Source organism: Oncorhynchus clarkii, chromosome 17 (assembly GCF_045791955.1).
Source record: "Oncorhynchus clarkii lewisi isolate Uvic-CL-2024 chromosome 17, UVic_Ocla_1.0, whole genome shotgun sequence".
Lineage (NCBI taxonomy): Eukaryota > Metazoa > Chordata > Actinopteri > Salmoniformes > Salmonidae > Oncorhynchus > Oncorhynchus clarkii.
The window spans coordinates 5,755,158-5,777,457 of record NC_092163.1 but is presented as its reverse complement, the minus strand read 5'-3'; the positions used below and the strand labels follow the sequence as shown (position 1 = coordinate 5,777,457).

General features: G+C 42.2%; 1 protein-coding gene across 2 annotated transcripts; it reads right to left on the bottom strand.

Moving 5' to 3' along the window:
- Positions 1-1,352: 1,352 nt before the first annotated feature.
- On the bottom strand, positions 1,353-21,179 carry LOC139370051 (zinc finger protein 345-like). Of its 2 annotated transcripts, XM_071109360.1 has the most exons (6): positions 20,963-21,179; positions 20,396-20,511; positions 20,015-20,192; positions 6,093-6,190; positions 5,783-5,960; positions 1,353-2,863 (listed from the first exon to the last, which is right to left on the bottom strand). In XM_071109360.1, exons 1-6 carry the CDS (start codon positions 21,177-21,179, stop codon positions 1,593-1,595), a joined length of 2,058 nt encoding a protein of 685 aa, XP_070965461.1. In that variant the 3' UTR covers positions 1,353-1,592. The 2 variants fall into 2 exon arrangements, with proteins under 2 accessions (XP_070965461.1, XP_070965460.1); XM_071109359.1 differs by lacking the exons at positions 20,015-20,192; positions 20,396-20,511; positions 20,963-21,179 and adding an exon at positions 6,554-7,040.
- Between the last annotated feature and the right edge of the window lie 1,121 nt (positions 21,180-22,300).

Sequence of the window (22,300 nt, the reverse complement as noted above, 5' to 3'; positions counted from 1 at the left end):
CCTATTGTGTGTATTGAACATTCATATTGAACAGCCTTACCTATAGAGTAGCACCACCACCCATCTGCCCATTCTCTTCTTGATGTCAAAGCTGCAGTGTATTGTTGCTATAGGAGTTTATGATTAATAATCATATTTAAAGACACACTAAGATGTCACCATACTATTCATTTAAAGCCCCTCTGTCAGATATAAATCATCAGAGTGGGAAACCAACTGACATGGAAACAATGGAACAAATGTATCACTATCAGAGGGGTGTATTATGACATCAGATAGAACTACTCAGACATTCCAAATATCACTTGATTATCAGAGGTGTGTATTATGACATCATATAGAACTACTCAGACATTCCAAATCAGGCTTCATCCACATCATGAAGGTGGATATTGATCCAACCATCTCAAAAGTAATGACCGGGCTGATGGAAACAGGATATGCCTGTACACTTTTATAAATGCCGACAGACTATTTGTTACTCCGTTTGACAATTTGTTTGTATATTTGTGTCAGTAAAAATGTCTAAGCGAGAAATGGCTGTGGAAACTCCTTAATGATAACAACCACATCTTAGTTAACTTGGAGTCACATGATATGTTGTGTGGTCCTCCCACTATGACTTGAGAAACCATGTAGTTTATTAGGCTACAGATGAAATAAGTTATGAACTTCACAGGGTGGTGAAAGTGCACGTGATGAGCTTGATGCTCCTTTCCAATACATTTTGAGGTTCTTATTCTGGTGACATGATGATCGTTGCTTGGTTGCCATTTGACAAATAAAATAATAATCTCATCATTCGGGTAAAAACTTTTATTCAACCAGTGGGAGGTTTGTAAATTCCCCCAGGAAAGTCGAAAGAGGAACTCTTCATTGAGACAATGATAAACAGCAATCTGTGGGAGAGTTGTGGTGGATATTATAAAATAAGGATGTGCTGGAGTCCAAGTCAAACCAATATTTTTTATTTCTGAGCTCAGAGAGAATAACAGAGTTACACAGCGCAGTGTAGACAGTCTGAATTCCTGAAGCATTGGGTGATGAGCACAATTTTATTTGTCACATACACATGGTTAGCAGATGTTAATGCGAGTGTAGCGAAATGCTTGTGCTTCTAGTTCCGACAATGCAGTAATAACCAACAAGTAATCTAGCTAACAATTCCAAAACTACTACCTTAATTATAGACACAAGTGTAAGGGGATAAAGAATATGTACATAAAGATATATGAATGAGTGATGGTACAGAGCGATGGTATCATCTCCTTAGTTTTGTAGGTCAAATATATGTTTGAGTATACCCTGTACCATTTAATTTTATATGGTAAAGACAGGTAAACACATTGTCAGTCAACAATATAAGACAACGGGAGCACTGTGTATGTTCTCTGATAAATTTTAAGCCAATGTGATGTGAAATATCAATATACACACTAAGAGAAGTAATTTATCTCTCCTGTGTGGATTCTCTAATGACATTTAAGTGATTGTTATGAGTAATATGTTTTCCCACAGTCTGAGCTTTTCTAAGCCTTCTCCTCTGTGTCATGCTCTTTCTGTGTGCAGTCTAATGTGTTCTTTCAGGCTTCCTAAATGGGCAAAAGCTTTGCACCCTGGGAGGAGTGGTAAGGCTTCTGCCCTGTGTGTATTCTCTCATGTCGTTTCAACGTCCCTGATTGGCTGAAACACTTTCCACACTGGGAGCAGTGGTAAAGCTTCTCCCCCGTGTGTGTTCTCTCGTGTTGTTTCAGGTGCCATAACGCACTACAACCCTGTCCACATTGGGAGCAGTAGTAAGGCTTCTCTCCTGTGTGTATTCTCTCATGTCGTTTCAGCGTCCCTGAAAGGCCGAAACACTTTCCACACTGGGAGCAGTGGAAAGGCTTTTCCCCTGTGTGTATTCTCTCATGCTGTTTCAGCTCCCCCAAATGGTTGAAGCGCTTTCCACATTGGGAGCAGTGGTAAGGCTTCTCTCCTGTGTGTATTCTCTCGTGGTGTCTCAGGGTCCCTAAACCGGTAAAACTCCTTCCACACTGGGAGCAATGGTAAGGCTTCTCCCCAGTGTGTATTCTCTCGTGCTGTTTCAGCTCCCCCGACTGGTTGAAACGCTTTCCACATAGGGAGCAGTGGTAAGGCTTCTCTCCTGTGTGTACTCTCTCATGTCGTTTTAGCTCCCCTGAATGGTTGAAACACTTTCCACACTCGGAGCAGTGGTGAGGCTTCTCCCCCGTGTGTTCTCTCTCGTGCTGTTTCAGGAGTCCTCTCTTGTTGAAACACTTTCCACACTGGGAGCAGTGGTAAGGCTTCTCCCCTGTGTGTACTATCTCATGTTGTTTCAGGCCCCGTAACCCGTTACAACGCTTTCCACATTGGGAGCAGTGGTAAGGCTTCTCCCCTGTGTGTATTATCTCATGTTGTTTCAGGCCCCGTAACCCGTTACAACGCTTTCCACATTGGGAGCAGTGGTAAGGCTTCTCCCCTGTGTGTATTATCTCATGTTGTTTCAGGTCCCATAACCCGTTACAACCCTTTCCACATTGGGAGCAGTGGCAAGGCTTCTCTCCTGTGTGTATTCTCTCATGCTGTTTCAGATGAAAAGGCCGTTTGAAACACTTTCCACACTGGGAGCAGTGGTAAGGCTTCTCCCCTGTGTGTATTATCTCGTGTTGTTTCAGGTGTGCTTTTTGGTTGAAACACTGTCCACACTGGGAGCAGTGGTAAGGCTTCTCCCCTGTGTGTATTCTCTCATGAGCTTTCAGGTGTGCTTTCTGGTTAAAACTCTTTCCACAGTGGGAGCACTGGTGTCGTCTTGCTGGTTTGGACGTCCCTGGCTCTGGTTCCTCTGAGTCTGGTCTTTCTCCTGCCAAAGACAGTGTTATTTTTTAATAGAGACCCAGATGAAACCACATGATAAAACAACCTTGCTACGAGGGTAAATCCTAAATCAGATCTCTCAATAACCTGAGGCCAGTTTTAACAATCTTATTACAAACTTATTTCATTCATCCTATTTTACAAGTCAGAACACAAAAACCTAGACAGTTCTAGGACACTGAGGACACAGACGTCGCTGGATTCCAATTGAACAGGTGGTTCTAAATATATAACTTTCATAGCTGTATGATACAGAATGTGACCTACACACTTCCTTAAACATCAAATAACTAAAGAAGTCATTTTGTGTGGAAATCCAAAACTTGTTTTTACGTCGAAGATACAAAGAACACCAGTAACATCTCCCCGTTGTTGAAAGGGTTCGACACATGCTGTTTAAATGGACCAATTTCTTATTTAGATGTTCACAGATTTTCAACATTTTGATTATCGCCGATGTCATATTTTGGGTAAAGTAAAAAATAAGGTTAAATATTTGGGTAAATGTTCCTAAAACTGATAGTAACTACAATAAACAAAAATATAAACGCAACATGTAAAGTGTTGGATGTTTCATGAGCATCACTGTTAGTCAACATTTATTCTTTGCCAAGATAATCCATCCACCTGACAGGTGTGGCATATCAAGAAGCTGATTGAACAGCGTGATTGTTACACAGGTGCACCCTGTGCTGGGGGTAATAAAAGGCTACTCGAAAATGTGCAGTTTGTTCACACAACAATGCCACAGATCTCTGAGGGAGCGGGCAATTGGTATGCTGACTGCAGGAATGTCCACTGGAGCTGTTGTCAGGGAATTGAATGTACAGTACCAGTCAAAAGGTTGGACTCACCTACTCATTCAAGGGTTTTTCTTTATTTTTACTATTTTCTACATAGCAAAATAATGGAGAAGACATCAAAATTATTAAAAACACATGGAATCATGTAGTAACCACAGGTGTTAAAATAAAATATATATTTTATTCTTCAAAAGTTGCCACCCTTGCTTTCTCTCAACCAGCTTCACCTGGAATCCTTTTCCAACAGTCTTGTAGGCGTTCCCACATATGCTGAGAACTTGTTTTCCTTCACTCTGCGATCCAACTAATCCCAAACCATCTCGATTTGTTGTACAGGCTTCCATTAAAGAACATTCTCTGTGTTCTGTTAGACAGGTAGCTCTGGTGCGGCAGGTAGCCTAGTGGTTAGAGCGGTAGGCCAGTAACCGAGAGATTGCTGGATCTTATCTCCGAGTTGACAAGGTAAAACTCTGTCGTTCTGCCCCTGAACAAGGCAGTCCTAGGCCGTCATTGAAAATAATAATTTGTTCTTAACTGACTTGCCTAGTTAAATAAAGGTTATATTTTAAAATAAAAACTCTTTATCCACAATATAGCAGGGGGTGTAAAGCCATACGTTTTTTTCAGCAGCAGACTACGATCGATAATGTCAAAAGCCACACTGAGTCAAACAAAACAGCCCTAACAATATTTTATCATCAATTTCTCTCAGCCAGTCAGTAATTTGCAAGTGCTGTGCTTGTTGAATGAACTTCCCTATAAGCTAAAAGTCTATATTTGTTTAATGTAAAACAGCATTGTATCTGGTCAAATATTTTTTTCCCAAAATTGTAAGGGTTGGTAACAGGCTGATTGGTCAGCTATTTAAGCCAGTAAAGGGAGCTTTACTATTCTTGGGTAGTGGAATGACTTTAGCTTCCCTCCAGGCCTGAGGGCACACACTTTCTAGTAGGCTTAAATTAAAGACAAGGCAAATAGGAATGGCAATATCGGCCGCTATTATCCTCAATTTTCATTCCACGTTGTCAGACACCAGTGACTTGTCATTGTAGATTTTATTTGCCCAAAATTTCATTGAAGATGCTCCAAATATTTTTACTATCATTCTTCATGTAATTTATCTTTGTTTCATTGTGTACTTTCTTATTTTTATTCAGTTTAGTCAAATGATGTCTCAATTTGCAATAGGTTTGCCAATCAGTTATACAGCCAGACCTATATGCCATCTCTTTTGCCTCCCACTTCATCATACCATTTTTAAAATTCCTCATCAATTCACGTGGATTTAACAGTTTTTACAGTCATTTTCTTAATGGGTGCTGCTTATTAGTAACTGGGATAAGCAGTTTCAAACGTGTCAAGGGCAGTGTCTGGTTGCTCATCATTACACACCACGGACCAATAAATATTATTTACATCAACAACATAGGAATCACTACAAAAAATGTATGACCTCTTATACACAATATTAGGCCCAGCCTTTGGAACGGTGGTTTTCCTAGACATGGCTACTATATTGTGATCACTACATCTGATGGATCTGGACACTGCTTTAAAACCCATTTCTGCAGCATTAGTAAAGATATGATCAAGCCATGTTGATGATTTCATTCCTCTACTGTTTGTCACTACCCTGGTAGGTTGATTGATAACCTGAACCAGGTTGCCGGCACTGGTTACAGTTTGAAGCTTTTGCTTGAGTGGGCAGCCTGATCACAGCTTTTCTTCAGTACTAGTTAATTAATGACCAAAGTCCTGAGTTTAGTTTGCCTGTTCTACAGTCTTGTAAAGATAGGGGCGTTGACTGGGACAGGCAATGTAACATCCATAATGTTTTAAGGAAAAGCTTTTGTAAAACAAGCACCTTACATTGGATCATCTTGAAACTTTCTCTCCAAAGCTAACTTTCATCAAGGTTTTATATGGTCTATTGGTTTCTCTCTTTTCATTGGCAGAATCCTTTTTCAGTGTTATGATATTCATAACATCCATATACACCAGTCTATCTTCCTGTCAACTAACAGAACTCTGCTGGTTATCCTGGTAACAGATACCGGTGGGCAGATCTATTGTATTTGTTCAAACTAAACTACAGCACTTACTTTGATGTGTCAAATCTGATCCTTTCATCTCTTCTCCTCCTCCCACAGTTCCACTCAGCCCCATTGTTTTCCTGCAGTCCACCAGCAGCACAGACAACCTCTTCATACCCAGCAGTAAGGTGCTACCGGGAGAGGCACGATACAGAGACTCTGGGAGGGACGAAGGGCTAGTGTTGTCCTGGTAACCATAAAGAGGGGACACAGACGCACATCATTATGGATGCTGATGTCACTTTTGTCATAAAGTGCTTTACAGAAACCCAGCCCCCAAGCGAGAGAAAGCTGTTTGCTAGTCCAGACCAAGCTGTACCATCTGGTGTTCTGATCTGGAGCGACTCTTCTCTGCCTCATCAGCATCAGGATGTTGTTGAAGCTCCCCAGAGGATCCACCATAGTCATGTCTCTCTCCTGTGTTAATGAGAACATCAAAATGAGTAGTAAACTTATAACCGTCTAATAAAATCACAGGGTCTTACAAGAGGCATGAATATGTCCCTTTGATATTTTAAGTAGAGATTATGCTTCAATATTGAATTTTAAAAGCCTGTTATACTAGATGAGGGGAACTTTAATATAGACCACATGGAGAATTCAATACATCTAATTGAAAAGTCCCTAAAATATATGAACCAATGGCAGATTGACCCTTTAACAATTCCTACAGTACTGAACAACATATTCAAGTGTAGAACTTCAGTAGAATGCCACTTAAAAACCACACATTAGTTCAACAACGGCATAGTTTGTGTCCCTGTTTAAGACAGTACTCACTGGTGTTAATCTGATATTCTGTCTCCTCTTTCACTCCAAAAACGTATTCCTCCTTCACCTTTATTGAGATAGCATCCTCTTCCTCTCTAAACGGTTCTTTCTCTTCTTTCACTATAACAGTCTCCTCTTCCTCCTTTTTCATTCTGAAATGTTCTTCCACTATAACAGCATCTTCTTCCTTCACTATAACAGCCTCCTCTTCCTCCTTTTTCATTCTGAAATGTTCTTCCACTATAACAGCATCTTCTTCCTTCACTATAACAGTCTCCTCTTCCTCCTTTTTCATTCTGAAATGTTCTTCCACTATAACAGCATCTTCTTCCTTCACTATAACAGTCTCATCTTCCTCCTTTTTCATTCTAAAAGCTTCTTTCTCTTCTTTCACTGTAACCTCATCCTCTTCTTCAATGTTCAGCGCCAGAACTTCTTTCTCCAAACAGCAGACCTCCTCTTCTATAGCAGGGGATGAGTACTTTAATGAGCTCATGGTCAGGGATGTTAGCTAGCTAGTTAGCATTAGCGACTAGCCTAGTGCTAGGCTCAGCATCAATCTTTAACAAGTTTGCAAATTAGGTTACAGTTAACCAGTTAATACGTCAACAGAACTGTGTTTAAAACACTGAGATTAGATAATGTACATTAAGATGGTCTAAAGCGTCAATCTTTCACTTTTATGTTGGCTAGCAAGCTACCGACGTGGTTGAAAGAGTTTGCGCCTTGTTGTTCCTGAAGAAGCGTCCGTCCAGTCCATTATACGTCACGAAAGAAGAGTCAACTGAAAGACACACATCGCCATCTGCTGGCTGGAGTGGGTAACGCAGTTTGGAAACCATAGTTACTACACTTTTTGTATTGGAAAGAACGTCATAATTATTTAACAATAAGTTGATATATTTTCTCTTACGTCTTACAACTAATTATTTCCGGTACACAGACGTAGAAGTGTAATGTGAATATGTAGATGATGCACAAATACTTCTATGAATAGGTAGAGTGTTAATACACATTTTCTCTGTTCATTTTTCACAATCGTTTTTGTCTAGATGTGACCATACTCTTCCCTTAAAGCCACGCTCTATAAGATACAAATCATCCTGTAAACAACAGAACAAATGCATCACATGGAAATAGCACTTGAATATCTGTCGTGCTATACACTGGGTAGACAAAACATTAAGAACACCTGCTCCTTCCATGACTTAGACTGACCAGGTGAATCCAGGTGAAAGCTATGATCCCTTACTGATGTCACTAGTTAAATCCACTTCAATCCGTGTAGATGAAGGGAGGAGGCCGGTTAAAGGATTGTTAAGCCTTGAGACAAATGAGACATGGATTGTGTCTGAGTACCATTCAGAGGGTGAATTGGGAAGACTAAATATTTAAGTGCCTTTGAACAGGGTATGGTAGTAGGTTCCAGGCGCACCGATTTGTGATTTGTTTTTCCAACTCAACAGTTTCCCATGTGTACCAAGAATGGTCCACCACCGTAACAGTGGAGGTCAGTGCCGTTTAAGATGAGGTAGGACCATTTTGTTTTTCATGGGCATGGCCTTATTTCTACTACAGCATGTTGGATGACTGTCATTCATATTCCATTCACCCTGTTCAATGCAACAGCGATAGGTTTGGACTACTACATGATACTAATATTTTCCCTATACCCATCATGAGGTAGCTACAACCTAGTCTATGAATGAAAGTTTACAACGTAGGTGCACACAGGTTGAGAGAAAAATTTGAGGTGACAGACAGTGACACATTCAATACCGCCTTGCACACTCTCGTCTGCTGATCTAGGATGTAATCATTAGTCCAGCAGTTGCAAACAAGAGTTTCTTTTGAACAAATTCAGGTATGTTTATCCCCGTTAAGTTCCGTTCAAGAAATGTTTTTCAACAGAATCGTCGGAATGAAAAACATTTCTGAAACAGAACTTTCATTACAGCCAACTGCTGGACTGTGTAAACACAGTTCACTTTCATTTCAGCCACGTTGTATTCCTTCTGTCCTCCTTTCACCTTTTCTCTTCGCTTCTGGACTTCAATGCACAACACATCAGCTGTATGTGACCAGGTGAAAAAAAACTTTTCCAAAACCTCGTAGGTTTGTATTGAAGTCAAAATACTCAGAGGAGAAACGGAAACTCGCTGTTCTCCAGGCTACACCATGGTGCTACCCTACAGAGGCTACTGTAGACCTTCATGTTTTAATCAATTATTTGGTGACGTGATTATATTTAGTATAGTTTTATCTAAAATGGATATAACTTTTTTATATGTTTTATCATTTTTATTTTTCTGAAAATCACTCAGGAGGAGGGTCCTCCCCTTCATCCTCTCAGGAGCCTCCACTTCCACCTCTGAGGAGCCTCCCCTTCCTCCTCTCAGGAGCCTCCCCTTCCCCCTCTCAGGAGCCTCCACTTCTTCCTCTCAGGAGCCTCCCCTTCCTCCTCTGAGGAGCCTCCACTGCACCCAAAGGACATACAACCAATTGTGATAAGCACTGGAGTCATCATAGGCCAGCATCCCTGTGGAACGCTTTCGACACCTTGTAGAGTCCATGCCCCGACGAATTGAGGCTATTCTGAGGGAGAAAGAGGAGGGTCTCCATATTAGGAAAGTGTTCGAAATGTTTGGTATAATCAGTGGATATATCTGCCATTTAGCAGACACTTTTATCCAAAGGGATTTGCAGTCATGTGTGCAAACACTTATCATATGGATGGTCCCAGGAATCAACCCCACTACCCTAGTTTTAAAAGCACTATACTCTACCAACTGAGCTACAGGACGACAAGCAATGATCAAGGAATGACGCAGATAAACACACACAGCCTGAGTTTCAGAAATATAATTGAATCAAAGACCGTAACATTGAAACTGACATACTGCATATTTAGTTACAATCAAATATTATTTGTCACATGCGCTGAATACAACAGGTGTAGATCTTAACGTGAAATTCTTACTGACAAGCCCTTAACCAACAACGTAGATAAGAAAAATAAGAGGTAAGAAAAAAAGTTACACAATAAAAAAATATACCGTGTTTACAGAGTCAATGTGGAGGCTATATACAGGAGGTACAGGTACAGAGTCAATGTGGAGGCTATATACAGGAGGTACAGGTACAGAGTCAATGTGGAGGCTATATACAGGGGGTACCAGTACAGAGTCAATGTGGAGGCTATATACAGGAGGTACCAGTACAGAGTCAATGTGGAGGCTATATACAGGAGGTACCAGTACAGAGTCAATGTGGAGGCTATATAAAGTACCAGTACAGAGTCAATGTGGAGGCTATATACAGGGGGTACCGGTACAGAGTCAATGTGGAGGTTATATACAGGGGGTACCAGTACAGAGTCACTGTGGAGGCTATATAAAGTACCAGTACAGAGTCAATGTGGAGGCTATATACAGGGGGTACCGGTACAGAGTCAATGTGGAGGCTATATACAGGGGGTACCAGTACAGAGTCAATGTGGAGGCTATATACAGGAGGTACCAGTACAGAGTTAATGTGGAGGCTGTATACAGGAGGTACCAGTATAGAGTCAATGTGGAGGTTATATACAGGGGGTACCAGTACAGAGTCACTGTGGAGGCTATATAAAGTACCAGTACAGAGTCAATGTGGAGGCTATATACAGGGGGTACCGGTACAGAGTCAATGTGGAGGCTATATACAGGGGGTACCAGTACAGAGTCAATGTGGAGGCTATATACAGGAGGTACCAGTACAGAGTTAATGTGGAGGCTGTATACAGGAGGTACCAGTATAGAGTCAATGTGGAGGTTATATACAGGGGGTACCAGTACAGAGTCACTGTGGAGGCTATATAAAGTACCAGTACAGAGTCAATGTGGAGGCTATATACAGGGGGTACCGGTACAGAGTCAATGTGGAGGCTATATACAGGGGGTACCAGTACAGAGTCAATGTGGAGGCTATATACAGGAGGTACCAGTACAGAGTCAATGTGGAGGCTATATACAGGAGGTACCAGTACAGAGTCAATGTGGAGGCTGTATACAGGAGGTACCAGTACAGAGTCAATGTGGAGGCTATATACAGGAGGTACCAGTACAGAGTTAATGTGGAGGCTATATAGAGGAGGTACCAGTACAGAGTCAATGTGGAGGCTATATAGAGGAGGTACCAGTACAGAGTCAATGTGGAGGCTATATACAGGGGGTACCAGTACAGAGTCAATGTGGAGGCTATATACAGGAGGTACCAGTACAGAGTTAATGTGGAGGCTATATAGAGGAGGTACCAGTACAGAGTCAATGTGGAGGCTATATACAGGGGGTACTAGTACAGAGACAATGTGGAGGCTATATACAGGGGGTACCAGTACAGAGTCAATGTGGAGGCTATATACAGGGGGTACCAGTACAGAGACAATGTGGAGGCTATATACAGGGGGTACCAGTACAGAGTCAATGTGGAGGCTATATACAGGAGGTACCAGTACAGAGACAATGTGGAGGCTATATACAGGGGGTACCAGTACAGAGTCAATGTGGAGGCTATATACAGGGGGTACCAGTACAGAGACAATGTGGAGGCTATATACAGGAGGTACCAGTACAGAGACAATGTGGAGGCTATATACAGGAGGTACCAGTACAGAGACAATGTGGAGGCTATATACAGGAGGTACCAGTACAGAGACAATGTGGAGGCTATATACAGGAGGTACCAGTACAGAGACAATGTGGAGGCTATATACAGGGGGTACCAGTACCGAGTCAATGTGGAGGCTATATACAGGGGGTACCAGTACAGAGTCAATGTGGAGGCTGTATACAGGAGGTACCAGTACAGAGTCAATGTGGAGGCTATATACAGGAGGTACCAGTACAGAGTCAATGTGGAGGCTATATACAGGAGGTACCAGTACAGAGTCAATGTGGAGGCTATATACAGGAGGTACCAGTACAGAGTCAATGTGGAGGCTATATACAGGGGGTACCAGTACAGAGTCAATGTGGAGGCTATATACAGGGGGTACCAGTACAGAGTCAATGTGGAGGCTATATACAGGGGGTACCAGTACAGAGTCAATGTGGAGGCTATATACAGGAGGTACCAGTACAGAGTCAATGTGGAGGCTATATACAGGAGGTACCAGTACAGAGTCAATGTGGAGGCTATATACAGGGGGTACCAGTACAGAGTCAATGTGGAGGCTATATACAGGGGGTACCAGTACAGAGTCAATGTGGAGGCTATATACAGGAGGTACCAGTACAGGTGTTGAAATAAAATACATACAGCTTCATACAGTTTGATTTAATGAGGCTTAATGACCAAAAGCACAATTCTATTTTGTAAACATGAGACAAGTGTACGAGGAGATGCGTGTTCTCTCATGAACTTTAAGTAGCCTTTATTTGTTGTGATATAATCCTTTAGAGACAGGATTGTGTCACGGATCTGGGGAAGTGGACCAACGCATTTCTGCAGCATTGAAGGTCCTAAAGAACACAGTGGCCGCCATCCTTCTTAAATGGAAAGTTTGGAAGTTTGGAACCACCAAGACTTCCTAGTGCTGGCCGCCCAGCCAAACTGAACAATTGGGGGAGAAGGGCCTTGGTCAGGGACGTTACTGAGAACCCGATGGTCACTCTGACAGAGCTCAAGAGTTCCTCTGTGGAGATGGGAGAACCTTCCAGAAGGACAACCATCTCTGCAGCACTCCACCAATTTGACCTTTTTGGTAGAGTGGCCAGACGGAAGCCACTTCTCAGTAAAAGGCACATGAAAGTCTGTTTGGAGTTTGCCAAAAGGCACCTAAAGGACTCTCAGACCATGAGAAACAAGATTCTCTGATCTGATGAAACCAAGATTGAACTCTTTGACCTGAATGCCAAGCGTCAGGTCTGGAGGAAACCTGGCACCATCCCTACGGTGAATCGTGGTGATGGCAATATCATGGTGTTATTGGGGATATTTTTCAGCGGCAGGGACTGGGAGACTAGTCAGGATCGAGGGAAAGATGTACGGAGCAAAGTACAGAGAGATAATTGATGAAAACCTGCTCAAGAGCACCCAGGACCTCAGACTGGGGCAAAGGTTCACCTTTCCACAGGACAACGACCCTAAGCACACAGCAAAGACAACATAGAAGTGGCTTTGGGACAAGTCTCTGAATGTCCTTGAGAGGCCCAGCCAGAGCCCGGATTTGAATCTGATCAAACAACTCTGAAGAAATCCTGAAAATAGCTGCGCATTGACGCTCTCCATCCAACCTGACAGATCTTGAGAGGATCTGCAGAGAATAATGGGAGAAAACACCACAAATACAGGGGTGCCAAGATTGTAGTGTTATACCCAAGGCGGCTTGAGGCTATAATCACTGCCAAAAGTGCTTCAACAAAGCACTCTCTGCTCAACAACACTGATTGTAAATCAATCTGGTTGATTCTCTGCGCAACAACACTGACTGTGAATCAATCTGGTTGATTCTCTGCTCAACAACACTGATCGCGTCAAACTTTGCTGTGTGTCCAGGCTGTCACTTCTGTCATCAGCTACTAACACCAGTGCTGCACCTTTGTCCTTGTCCCTGGATGACGGCTTCCTGCTCCCTCTTCCATAGTGAGAACACTGATGGCTCAACATGGTTTTCTGAGAGACTGGATGACGGCTGCCTGCTCCCTCTTCCATCGTGAGAACACTGCTGGCTCAACATGGGCTTCCTGGTTATGAAAGAAAGTGTGATGGTCAATGGTAGCCTCTCCCATTGTTTGAAGCAGTTGTAGTCTTTGTTGGCATGTATCCAGACCCCAGAATGGTAGTAGAAAGGAGCCTGTTCCCCGCATGCTTCCTCACAATCATTGTCTGGATCGACCACTCCCCCACCTGACCACAGGACCAGTATTGCTGACTGATCTTAATTCCTACAGCCTTCATCACCGCCCCTGGAGTCTCTTCACTGTCTGATCTTCATTCCTACAGCCTTCATCACCATCCCTGGAGTCTCTTCACTGTCTGATCTTCATTCCTACAGCCTTCATCTCCATCCCTGGAGTCTCTTCACTGTCTGATCTTCATTCCTACAGCCTTCATCACCATCCCTGGAGTCTCTTCACTGTCTGATCTTCATTCCTACAGCCTTCATCTCCGTCCCTGGAGTCTCTTCACTGTCTGATCTTCATTCCTACAGCCTTCATCACCGCCCCTGGAGTCTCTTCACTGTCTGATCTTCATTCCTACAGCCTTCATCACCGTCCCTGGAGTCTCTTCACTGAGTAAGTATAGATAGTATAAGAAACCTCTCCCATTCTACTTGTCTATTATCTTTGTTTAGAAATAGTCATTTGTGTGACCTACTGATTTTCCCTACAATTTATTTTAAGGATTTAGAAATATAGAAATGGTAGAACGAGGAATGTCAGAGTCTGGAATATAAATATATACAATTTGTTTAAAATGTATATGATGGTGTGTCTAGACATTATGGACCGTATATGAATATAAAAGGTGTGTACAGTAGTAGTTATATAGGATGAGCCTTGACTAGAATACAGGGTGGAGTACTGGGTGGTAGACGGCTAGTAACAGTGACTAAGTTCAGGACAGGATACTGGGCGGAGGCCGGCTAGAAGTGACTATTTGAACATTCATATTGAACAGCCTTACCTATAGAGTAGCACCAACCATCAGACCATTCTCATCTTGATGTCAAAGCTGCAGTGTATTGTTGCTATAGGAGTTTATGATTAATAATCCTATTTATTTCAAGCCCCACTAAGATGTCATCGTACTATTCATTTAAAGCCCCTCTGTCAGATATAAATCATCAGAGTGGGAAACCAACTGACATGGAAACAATGGAACAAATGTATCACTATCAGAGGGGTGTATTATGACATCATATAGAACTACTCAGACATTCCAAATCAGGCTTCATCCATATCATGAAGGTGGATATTGATCCAACCATTTCAAAAGTAATGACCGGGCTGATGGAAACAGGATATGCCTGTACACTTTTATAAATGGTGACATTTTGTTACTTCGTTTGACAATTTGTTTGTCTTTTTGTGTCAGTAAAAATGTTTAAGCGAGAAATGGCTGTGGAAACTCTTTGATGCGCAAATATTTATATAACAACCATCACATCTTAGTTAACTTGGAGTCACTTGATGATATCTTGTGTGGTTCCCCCACTACGATTCGGAAACCCATGTAGTTTATTAGGCTACAGATGAAATAAGTTATGAACTTCACAGGGTGGTGAAACTACATGTGATGAGCTTGATGCTCCATTCCAATACACTTTGAGGGTCTTATTCTGGTGACATGATGAACGATGCTTGGTTGCCATTTGACAAATAAAATAATTGCTCTCACCCATGATAATCTCATCAATCGGGTAACAACGTTTATTGAACCAGTGGGAGGTTTGTAAATGCCCCCAGGAAAGTCGAAAGAGGAACTCTTCATTGAGACAATGATAAACAGCAATCCTTGGGAGAGTTGTGGTGGATATTATAAAATAAGGATCTGCTGGAGTCCAAGTCAAACCAAGATTATTTATTTCTGAGCTCAGAGAGAATAACAAACAGAGTTACACAGCGCAGTGTAGACAGTCTGAATTCCTGAAGCATTGGGTGATGAGCACATATCTTTATAGTTTCCTGTTCCTGGGCGGGACTTTATTCATACAAGGACACAGGTGCAAATTGGTTTGCAACACAGAATGATACTCCCAAGAACAGGAGCTTATAATAGGACAGTTTCACAAGGTTAGTCACATACTCAGTTATGTGGACACACAAACAATTAACATTTTCCATTACAGAGTCTGAACATTTTCATTTCATTAAATCATCAGTGGGCCAACAATGCAAATGTCAACAATGGAACTAATGCATCACATCCAGATATCACTGTATTATCTGTAGTGCTGGAGGAATGACACCCAGATAAACACACACAGTTTAAAAAAGGACCATTTAAACACATGGAACCTGATCTACTCTATTTTCAAACTGACAGACTCCATATTCAATTCATGTTTTCTAATAGAAACAAACAACTATATGTTTAAGTATACTTTGTACAATTCACTTTCATCTGGTAAAAACAAGTAAACACATTCTTAGTCAACAATATAAGACAACAGGAGCACTGTGTATGTTCTCTGATTCATTTTAAGTCAATGTGATGTGAAATATCAATATTACAAGTAATTCTTCTCTTTTGTGTGGATTCTCTTATGACGTTAAAGTGACTGTGATGAGTAATATGTTTTCCCACAGTCTGAGTATTTTGTAAGCCTTCTCATGTATTCTTTCAGGCTTCCTAAATGGGCAAACGCTTTGCACACTGGGAGCAGTGGTAAAGCTTCTCCCCTGTGTGCAGTCTTATGTGTTTTAATTTTTAAAATGTTTAATTTTACCTCCCTTTTTCTCCCCAATATCGTGGTATCTAATTGTTAGTAGCTACAATCTTGTCTCATCGCTACAACTCCCGTACGGGCTCGGGAAAGACGAAGGTCAAAGTCATGCGTCCTCCGATACACAACCCAACCAAATCGCAGTGTTAAGCAGTGTTAAGGCTTCTCCCCTGTGTGTATTTTCCCCTGTTGGTTCAGGTGTCCTTTCTGGTTAAAACTCTTTCCAGGACCTCGACTCTTTTCTATTTTTACCAATGACCATACAGTTTTTAAATTCCTCATCAATCCATGGAGCCTTAACAGTTCTAACAGTCAGTTTCTTAACAGGTACATGTTTATCAATAATTGGAAGAAACAATTTAATATGGTAAAAACAGGTAAACACATTGTCAGTGTACAATATAAGACAACGGGAGCACTGTGTGTGTTCTCTGATGAATTTTAAGTCAATGTGATGTGAAATATCAATATACACGCTAAGAGAAGTCATTTCTCTCTCCTGTGTGGATTCTCTAAAGACGTTTAAGTGACTGTTATGAGTAATATGTTTTCTCACAGTCTGGCCTTTTCTAAGCATTCTCCTCTGTGTGCAGTCTCATGTGTTCTCTCAGGCTTCCTAAATGGGCAAAAGCTTTGCACCCTGGGAGGAGTGGAAAGGCTTCTCCCCTGTGTGTATTCTCTCGTGTCGTTTCAGCCCCCCTGACCGGTTGAAACACTTTCCACACTGGGAGCAGTGGTAAGGCTTCTCACCTGTGTGTATTTTCTCATGATGTTTCAGGTTCCCTAAATTGTTAAAACTCTTTCCACACTGGGAGCAGTGATAAGGCTTCTCCCCTGTGTGTATTCTCTCATGTCTTTTCAGCTCCTTTGACCGGATGAAACACTTTCCACACTGGGAGCAGTGGTAAGGCCTCTCCCCTGTGTGTATTCTCTCATGTTGTTTTAGGTTCCCTAAATTGTTAAAACTCTTTCCACACTGGGAGCAGTGGCAAGGCTTCTCCCCTGTGTGTATTCTCTCATGTTGTTTCAGGGTCCCTAAATTGTTAAAACTCTTTCCACACTGGGAGCAGTGATAAGGCTTCTTCCCTGTGTGTATTCTCTCGTGAACTTTCAGGTTTGATTTCTCATTAAAACCCTTTCCACACTGGGAGCAGTGGTAAGGCTTCTCCCCTGTGTGTATTCTCTCATGTCGTTTCAGTTTCCCTAAACCGATAAAACTCTTTCCACACTGGGAGCAGTGATAAGGCTTCTTCCCTGTGTGTATTCTCTCATGTCGTTTCAGTTTCCCTAAATCGTTAAAACTATTTCCACACCGGGAGCAGTGATAAGGCTTCTCCCCTGTGTGTATTCTCTCGTGCAGTTTCAGATGCCCTGGCCGGTTGAAACACTTTCCACACTGGGAGCAGTGGTAAGGCTTCTCCCCTGTGTGTATTTTCTCATGTTGTTTCACGTCCCATAACCGGTTACAACCCTTTCCACAGTGGGAGCACTGGTGTCGTCTTGCTGGTTTGGACGTCCCTGGCTCTGGTTCCTCTGAGTCTGGTCTTTCTCCTGCCAAAGACAAGTGTTTAAAAAAAATAGGGACCCGAATGAAACCACATGATAAAACAACCTTGCTACGAGAGTAAATCCTAATCAGATCTCTCAATAACCTGAGGCCAGTTTTAACAATCTTAGTGTGATTTTAAAACAAATGTAGAGCTTCCTGGTAATTACTGCTATGTTTACATTACTTATTTTATTCATCCTGTTTTACAAGTCAGAACACAAAAAACAGACAATTCTATGACACTCAAGACACAGACGTTGCTGGATTCCTATCAAGCAGGTGGTTCTAAATACAGTATATCACAAAAGTGAGTACACCCCTCACATTTTTGTAAATATTTGAGTATATCTTTTCATGTGACAACACTGAAGAAATGACACTTTGCAACAATGTAAATTAGTGAGTGTACAGCTTGTTTAACAGTGTAAATTTGCTGTCCCCTCAAAATAACTCAACACACATTAATGTCTAAACTGCTGGCAACAAAAGTGAGAATGTCCAAATTGGGCCCAAAGTGTCAATATTTTGTGTGGCCACCCACCATCATTTTCCAGCACTGCCTTAACCCTCTTGGGCATGGAGTTCACCAGAGCTTCACAGGTTGCCACTGGAGTCCTCTTCCACTCCTCCATGACGACATCACAGAGCTGGTGGATGTTAGAGACTCCTCCACCTTCCATTTGAGGATGCCCCACAGATGCTCAATAGGGTTTAGGTCTAGAGACATGTTTGGCCAGTCCATCACCTTTACCCTCAGCTTCTTTAGCAAGGCAGTGGTCGTCTTGGAGGTTTGTTTGGGGTCGTTATCATGTTGGAATACTGCCCTGCGGCCCCTCCTTCGGAGGGGATCATGCTCTGCTTCAGTATGTCACAGTACATGTTGGCATTCATGCTTCCCTCAATGAACTGTAGCTCCCCAGTACCGGCAGCACTCATGCAGCCCCAGACCATGACACTCCCACCACCACGCTTGACTGTAGGCAAGACACACTTGTCTTTGTACTCCTCACCTGGTTGCCGCCACACACGCTTGACACCATCTGAACCAAATAAGTTTCTTGGTCTCATCAGACCAGAGGACATGGTTCAGTAATCCATGTCCTTAGTCTGCTTGTCTTCAGCAAACTGTTTGCGGACTTTCTTGTGCATCATCTTTAGAAGAGGCTTCCTTCTGGCACGACAGCCATGCAGACCAATTTGATGCAGTGTACGGCGTATGGTCGGAGCACTGACAGGCTGACCCACCACCCCTTCAACCTCTGCAGCAATGCTGGCAGCACTCATACGTCTATTTCCCAAAGACAACCTCTGGATATGACGCTGAGCACGTGCACTCAACTTCTTTGGTCGACCATGGCGAGGCCTGTTCTGAGTGGAACCTGTCCAGTAAAACCGCCGTATGGTCTTGGCCACCGTGCTGCAGCTCAGTTTCAGGGTCTTGGCAATCTTCTTATAGCCCAGGCCATCTTTATGTAGAGCAACAATTATTTATCTCAGATCCTCAGAGAGACCTCTGCCATGAGGTGCCATGTTGAACTTCCAGTGACCAGTCAGTATGAGGGAGTGTGAGAGCGATGACACCAAATTTAACACACCTGCTCCCCATTCACACCTGAGCCCTTGTAACACTAACGAGTCACATGACACCGGGGAGGGAAAATGGCTAATTGGGCCCATTTTGGACATTTTCACTTAGGGGTGTACTCACCTTTGTTGCCAGCGGTTTAGACATTAATGGCTGTGTGTGGAGTTATTTTGAGGGGACAGCAAATGTACACTGTTATACAAGCTGTACACTCACTACTTTACATTGTAGAAAAGTGTCATTTCTTCAGTGTTGTCACATTAAAATATATACCTAAATATTTACAAAAATGTGAGGGGTGTACTCACTTTTGTGATATACTGTATATAACTTTCATAGCTGCTTTAAACCCCATTTCTGCAGCATTAGTAAAGATATGATCAAACCATGTTGATGATTTCATTCCTCTACTGTTTGTCACTACCGTGGTAGGTTGATTGATAACCTGAACAAGGTTGCCGGCACTGGTTACAGTTCGAAGCTTTTGCTTGAGTGGGCAGCCTGATCACAGTTTTTCTTCACTATTAGTTAATTAATTACCAAAGTCCTGAGTTTAGTTTGCCTGTTCTACAGTCTTGTAAAGATAGGGGCGTTGACTGCGACAGGCAATGTAACATCCATAATGTTTTAAGGAAAAGTTTTTGTAAAACAAGCACCTTACATTGGATCATCTTGAAACTTTCTCTTGATCATTGAAACCTTCTCTCCGAAGCTAACTTTCATCAAGGTTTTATATGGTCAATTGGTTTCTCTCTTTTCATTGGCAGAATCCTTTCTCAGTGTTATATTCATAACATCCATATACCTGTCAACTAACAGAACTCTGCTGGTTATCCTGGTAGCAGATACCAGTCTATCTTCCTGGTAACAGATCTATTGTATTTGTTCAAACTAAACTACAGCACTTACTTTGATGTGTCAAATCTGCTCCTTTCTTCTCTGCTCCTCCTCTCACAGTTCCACTCAGCCCTGTTGTTTTCCTGCAGTCCACCAGCAGCACAGACAACCTCTTCATACCCAGCAGTAAGGTGCTACCAGGAGAGGCACGATACAGGGACTCCGGGAGGGAGGAAGGGCTAGCGTTGTCCTGGTAACCATAAAGAGGGGACACGGACGCACATCATTATGGATGCTGATGTCATGAAGTGATTTACAGAAACCCAGCCCAGACCCAGAGAGATCAAGCTGTATGCTAGACCAGACCAAGCTGTATGCTAGACCTGCTGATGCCACTGTTGACATGAAGTGTTTTACAGAAACCCATCCCAGACCCAGAGAGAGCAAGCTGGCCAGACCAAGCTGTACCATCTGGTGTTCTGATCTGGAGAGACTCTTCTTCTCTTCCTCGTCAGCATCAGGATGTTGTTGAGGCTCCCCAGAGGATCCACCATAGTCATGTCTCTCTTCTGTGTGAACGAGGACATCAAACAGATCGTAAACTTATGACCATCTATTGCAATCATAGAGTTACAAGAGGCATGCATATGTCTAAAATGGCCACTTTCATCATGATTTCCTAAAATAGTGTTTGTGATGCAAATGTAAAAGGGTCGTTCCACAAAATGGGTGGCTTTTGCATCCCTTTGTTATTTTAAGTAGAAAATATGCACCAATATAGAATTTTAAAAACCTGTTATATTAGATGAGGGGAACTTCAATATAGGCCACATGGAAAATTCAATACATCTAATTGAAAAGTCCCTAAAATATATGAACCAATGGCAGATTGACCCTTTAACAATTCCTACAGTACTGAACAACATATTCAAGTGTAGAACTTCAGTAGAATGCCACTTTAAAACCACACATTAGTTCAACAACGGCATAGTTTGTGTCCCTGTTAAAGACAGTACTCACTGGTGTTAATCTCATATTCGGTCTCTTCCTCTTTCACCCCCAAAACGTCTTCCTCCTTCACCTTTATTGAGACAGCATCCTCTTCCTCTCTAAACGGTTCTTTCTCTTCTTTCACTATAACAGCCTCCTCTTCCTCCTTTTTCATTCTGAAAGATTCTTTCTCCATACAGCAGACCCTCTCTTCATTAGCAAGGGAGGAGTAGTTTAGTGAGCTCATGGTCAGGGATGTTATCTAGCTAGCTAGCATTAGCGTCTAGCCTAGTGCTAGGCTCAGTATCAATCTTTAACACGTTTGCAAATTGAACCAGTTGATACGTCAACCGAAACTTGTTGAAAACACTGAGATTAGCTAATGTACATTAACATGGTCTAAAACGTCAATCTTTCAGTTTTATGTTGGCTAGCAAGCTACCGACGTGGTTGAAAGAGTTGGCGCCTTGTTGTTCCTGAAGAAGCGTCCGTCCAGTCCATTATACGTCACGAAAGAAGAGTCAACTGAAAGACGCTCATCGCCATCTGCTGACTGGAGTGGGTAACGCAGTTTGGAAACAATAGTTACTACACTTTTTGTATTGGAAAGAACGTCATAATAATTTAACAATAAGCTGATACATTTTCTCTTCCAAATAATACGTTCCTGTACACAGACTTAGAAGCTCAATATTAATATGTAGATGATTCATAAATACTTATATGAATAGGTAGTGTGTTGATATACATTTTCTCTGTTCATTTTTCACATTCGTTTTTATCTACATGTGACCATACTATTCCCTTAAAGCCACGCTCTATAAGATACACATCATCCTGTAAACAACAGAACAAATGCATCACATGCAAATAGCACTTGATTATCTGTAGTGCTATACACTGGGTAGACAAAACATTAAGAACAGCTGCTCCTTCCATGACTTAGACAGACCAGGTGAATCCAGGCTAAAGCTATGATCCCTTACTGATGTCACTAGTTAAATCCACTTCAATCCGTGTAGATGAAGGGGGGAGACAGGTTAACAGACAGTGACACATTCAATACTGCCTTGCACACTCTCGCCTGCATCTAACATTCTCTGATCATCAGAGAAACATCTAGTTTCTCAGATCTGGAGGAAACCTGGCACCATCCCTACTGTGAATTGGTGGTGGTGGCAGCATCATGGTGTGGGGATATTTTTCAGCGGCAGGGACTGGGAGACTAGTCAGGATCGAGGGAAAGATGTACGGAGCAAAGTACAGAGAGATAATTGATGAAAACCTGCTCAAGAGCACTCAGGACCTCAGACTGGGGCAAAGGTTCACCTTCCAACAGGACAACGACCCTAAGCACACAGCGAAGAC

What these genes read in the sequence shown, in the direction of transcription:
- LOC139370051 (XM_071109360.1), bottom strand. Translation starts at nt 21,179, where the DNA reads ATGAGCTCACTAAACTACTCCTCCCTTGCTAATGAAGAGAGGGTCTGC. An exon ending in AGCAGATTTGACACATCAAA is followed by an intron (nt 6,191 to 20,014) that starts GTAAGTGCTGTA and finishes TCATTAACACAG; the next exon opens with GAGAGAGACATGACTATGGT. An exon ending in ATCAGATTTGACACATCAAA is followed by an intron (nt 2,864 to 5,782) that starts GTAAGTGCTGTA and finishes TGTCTTTGGCAG; the next exon opens with GAGAAAGACCAGACTCAGAG.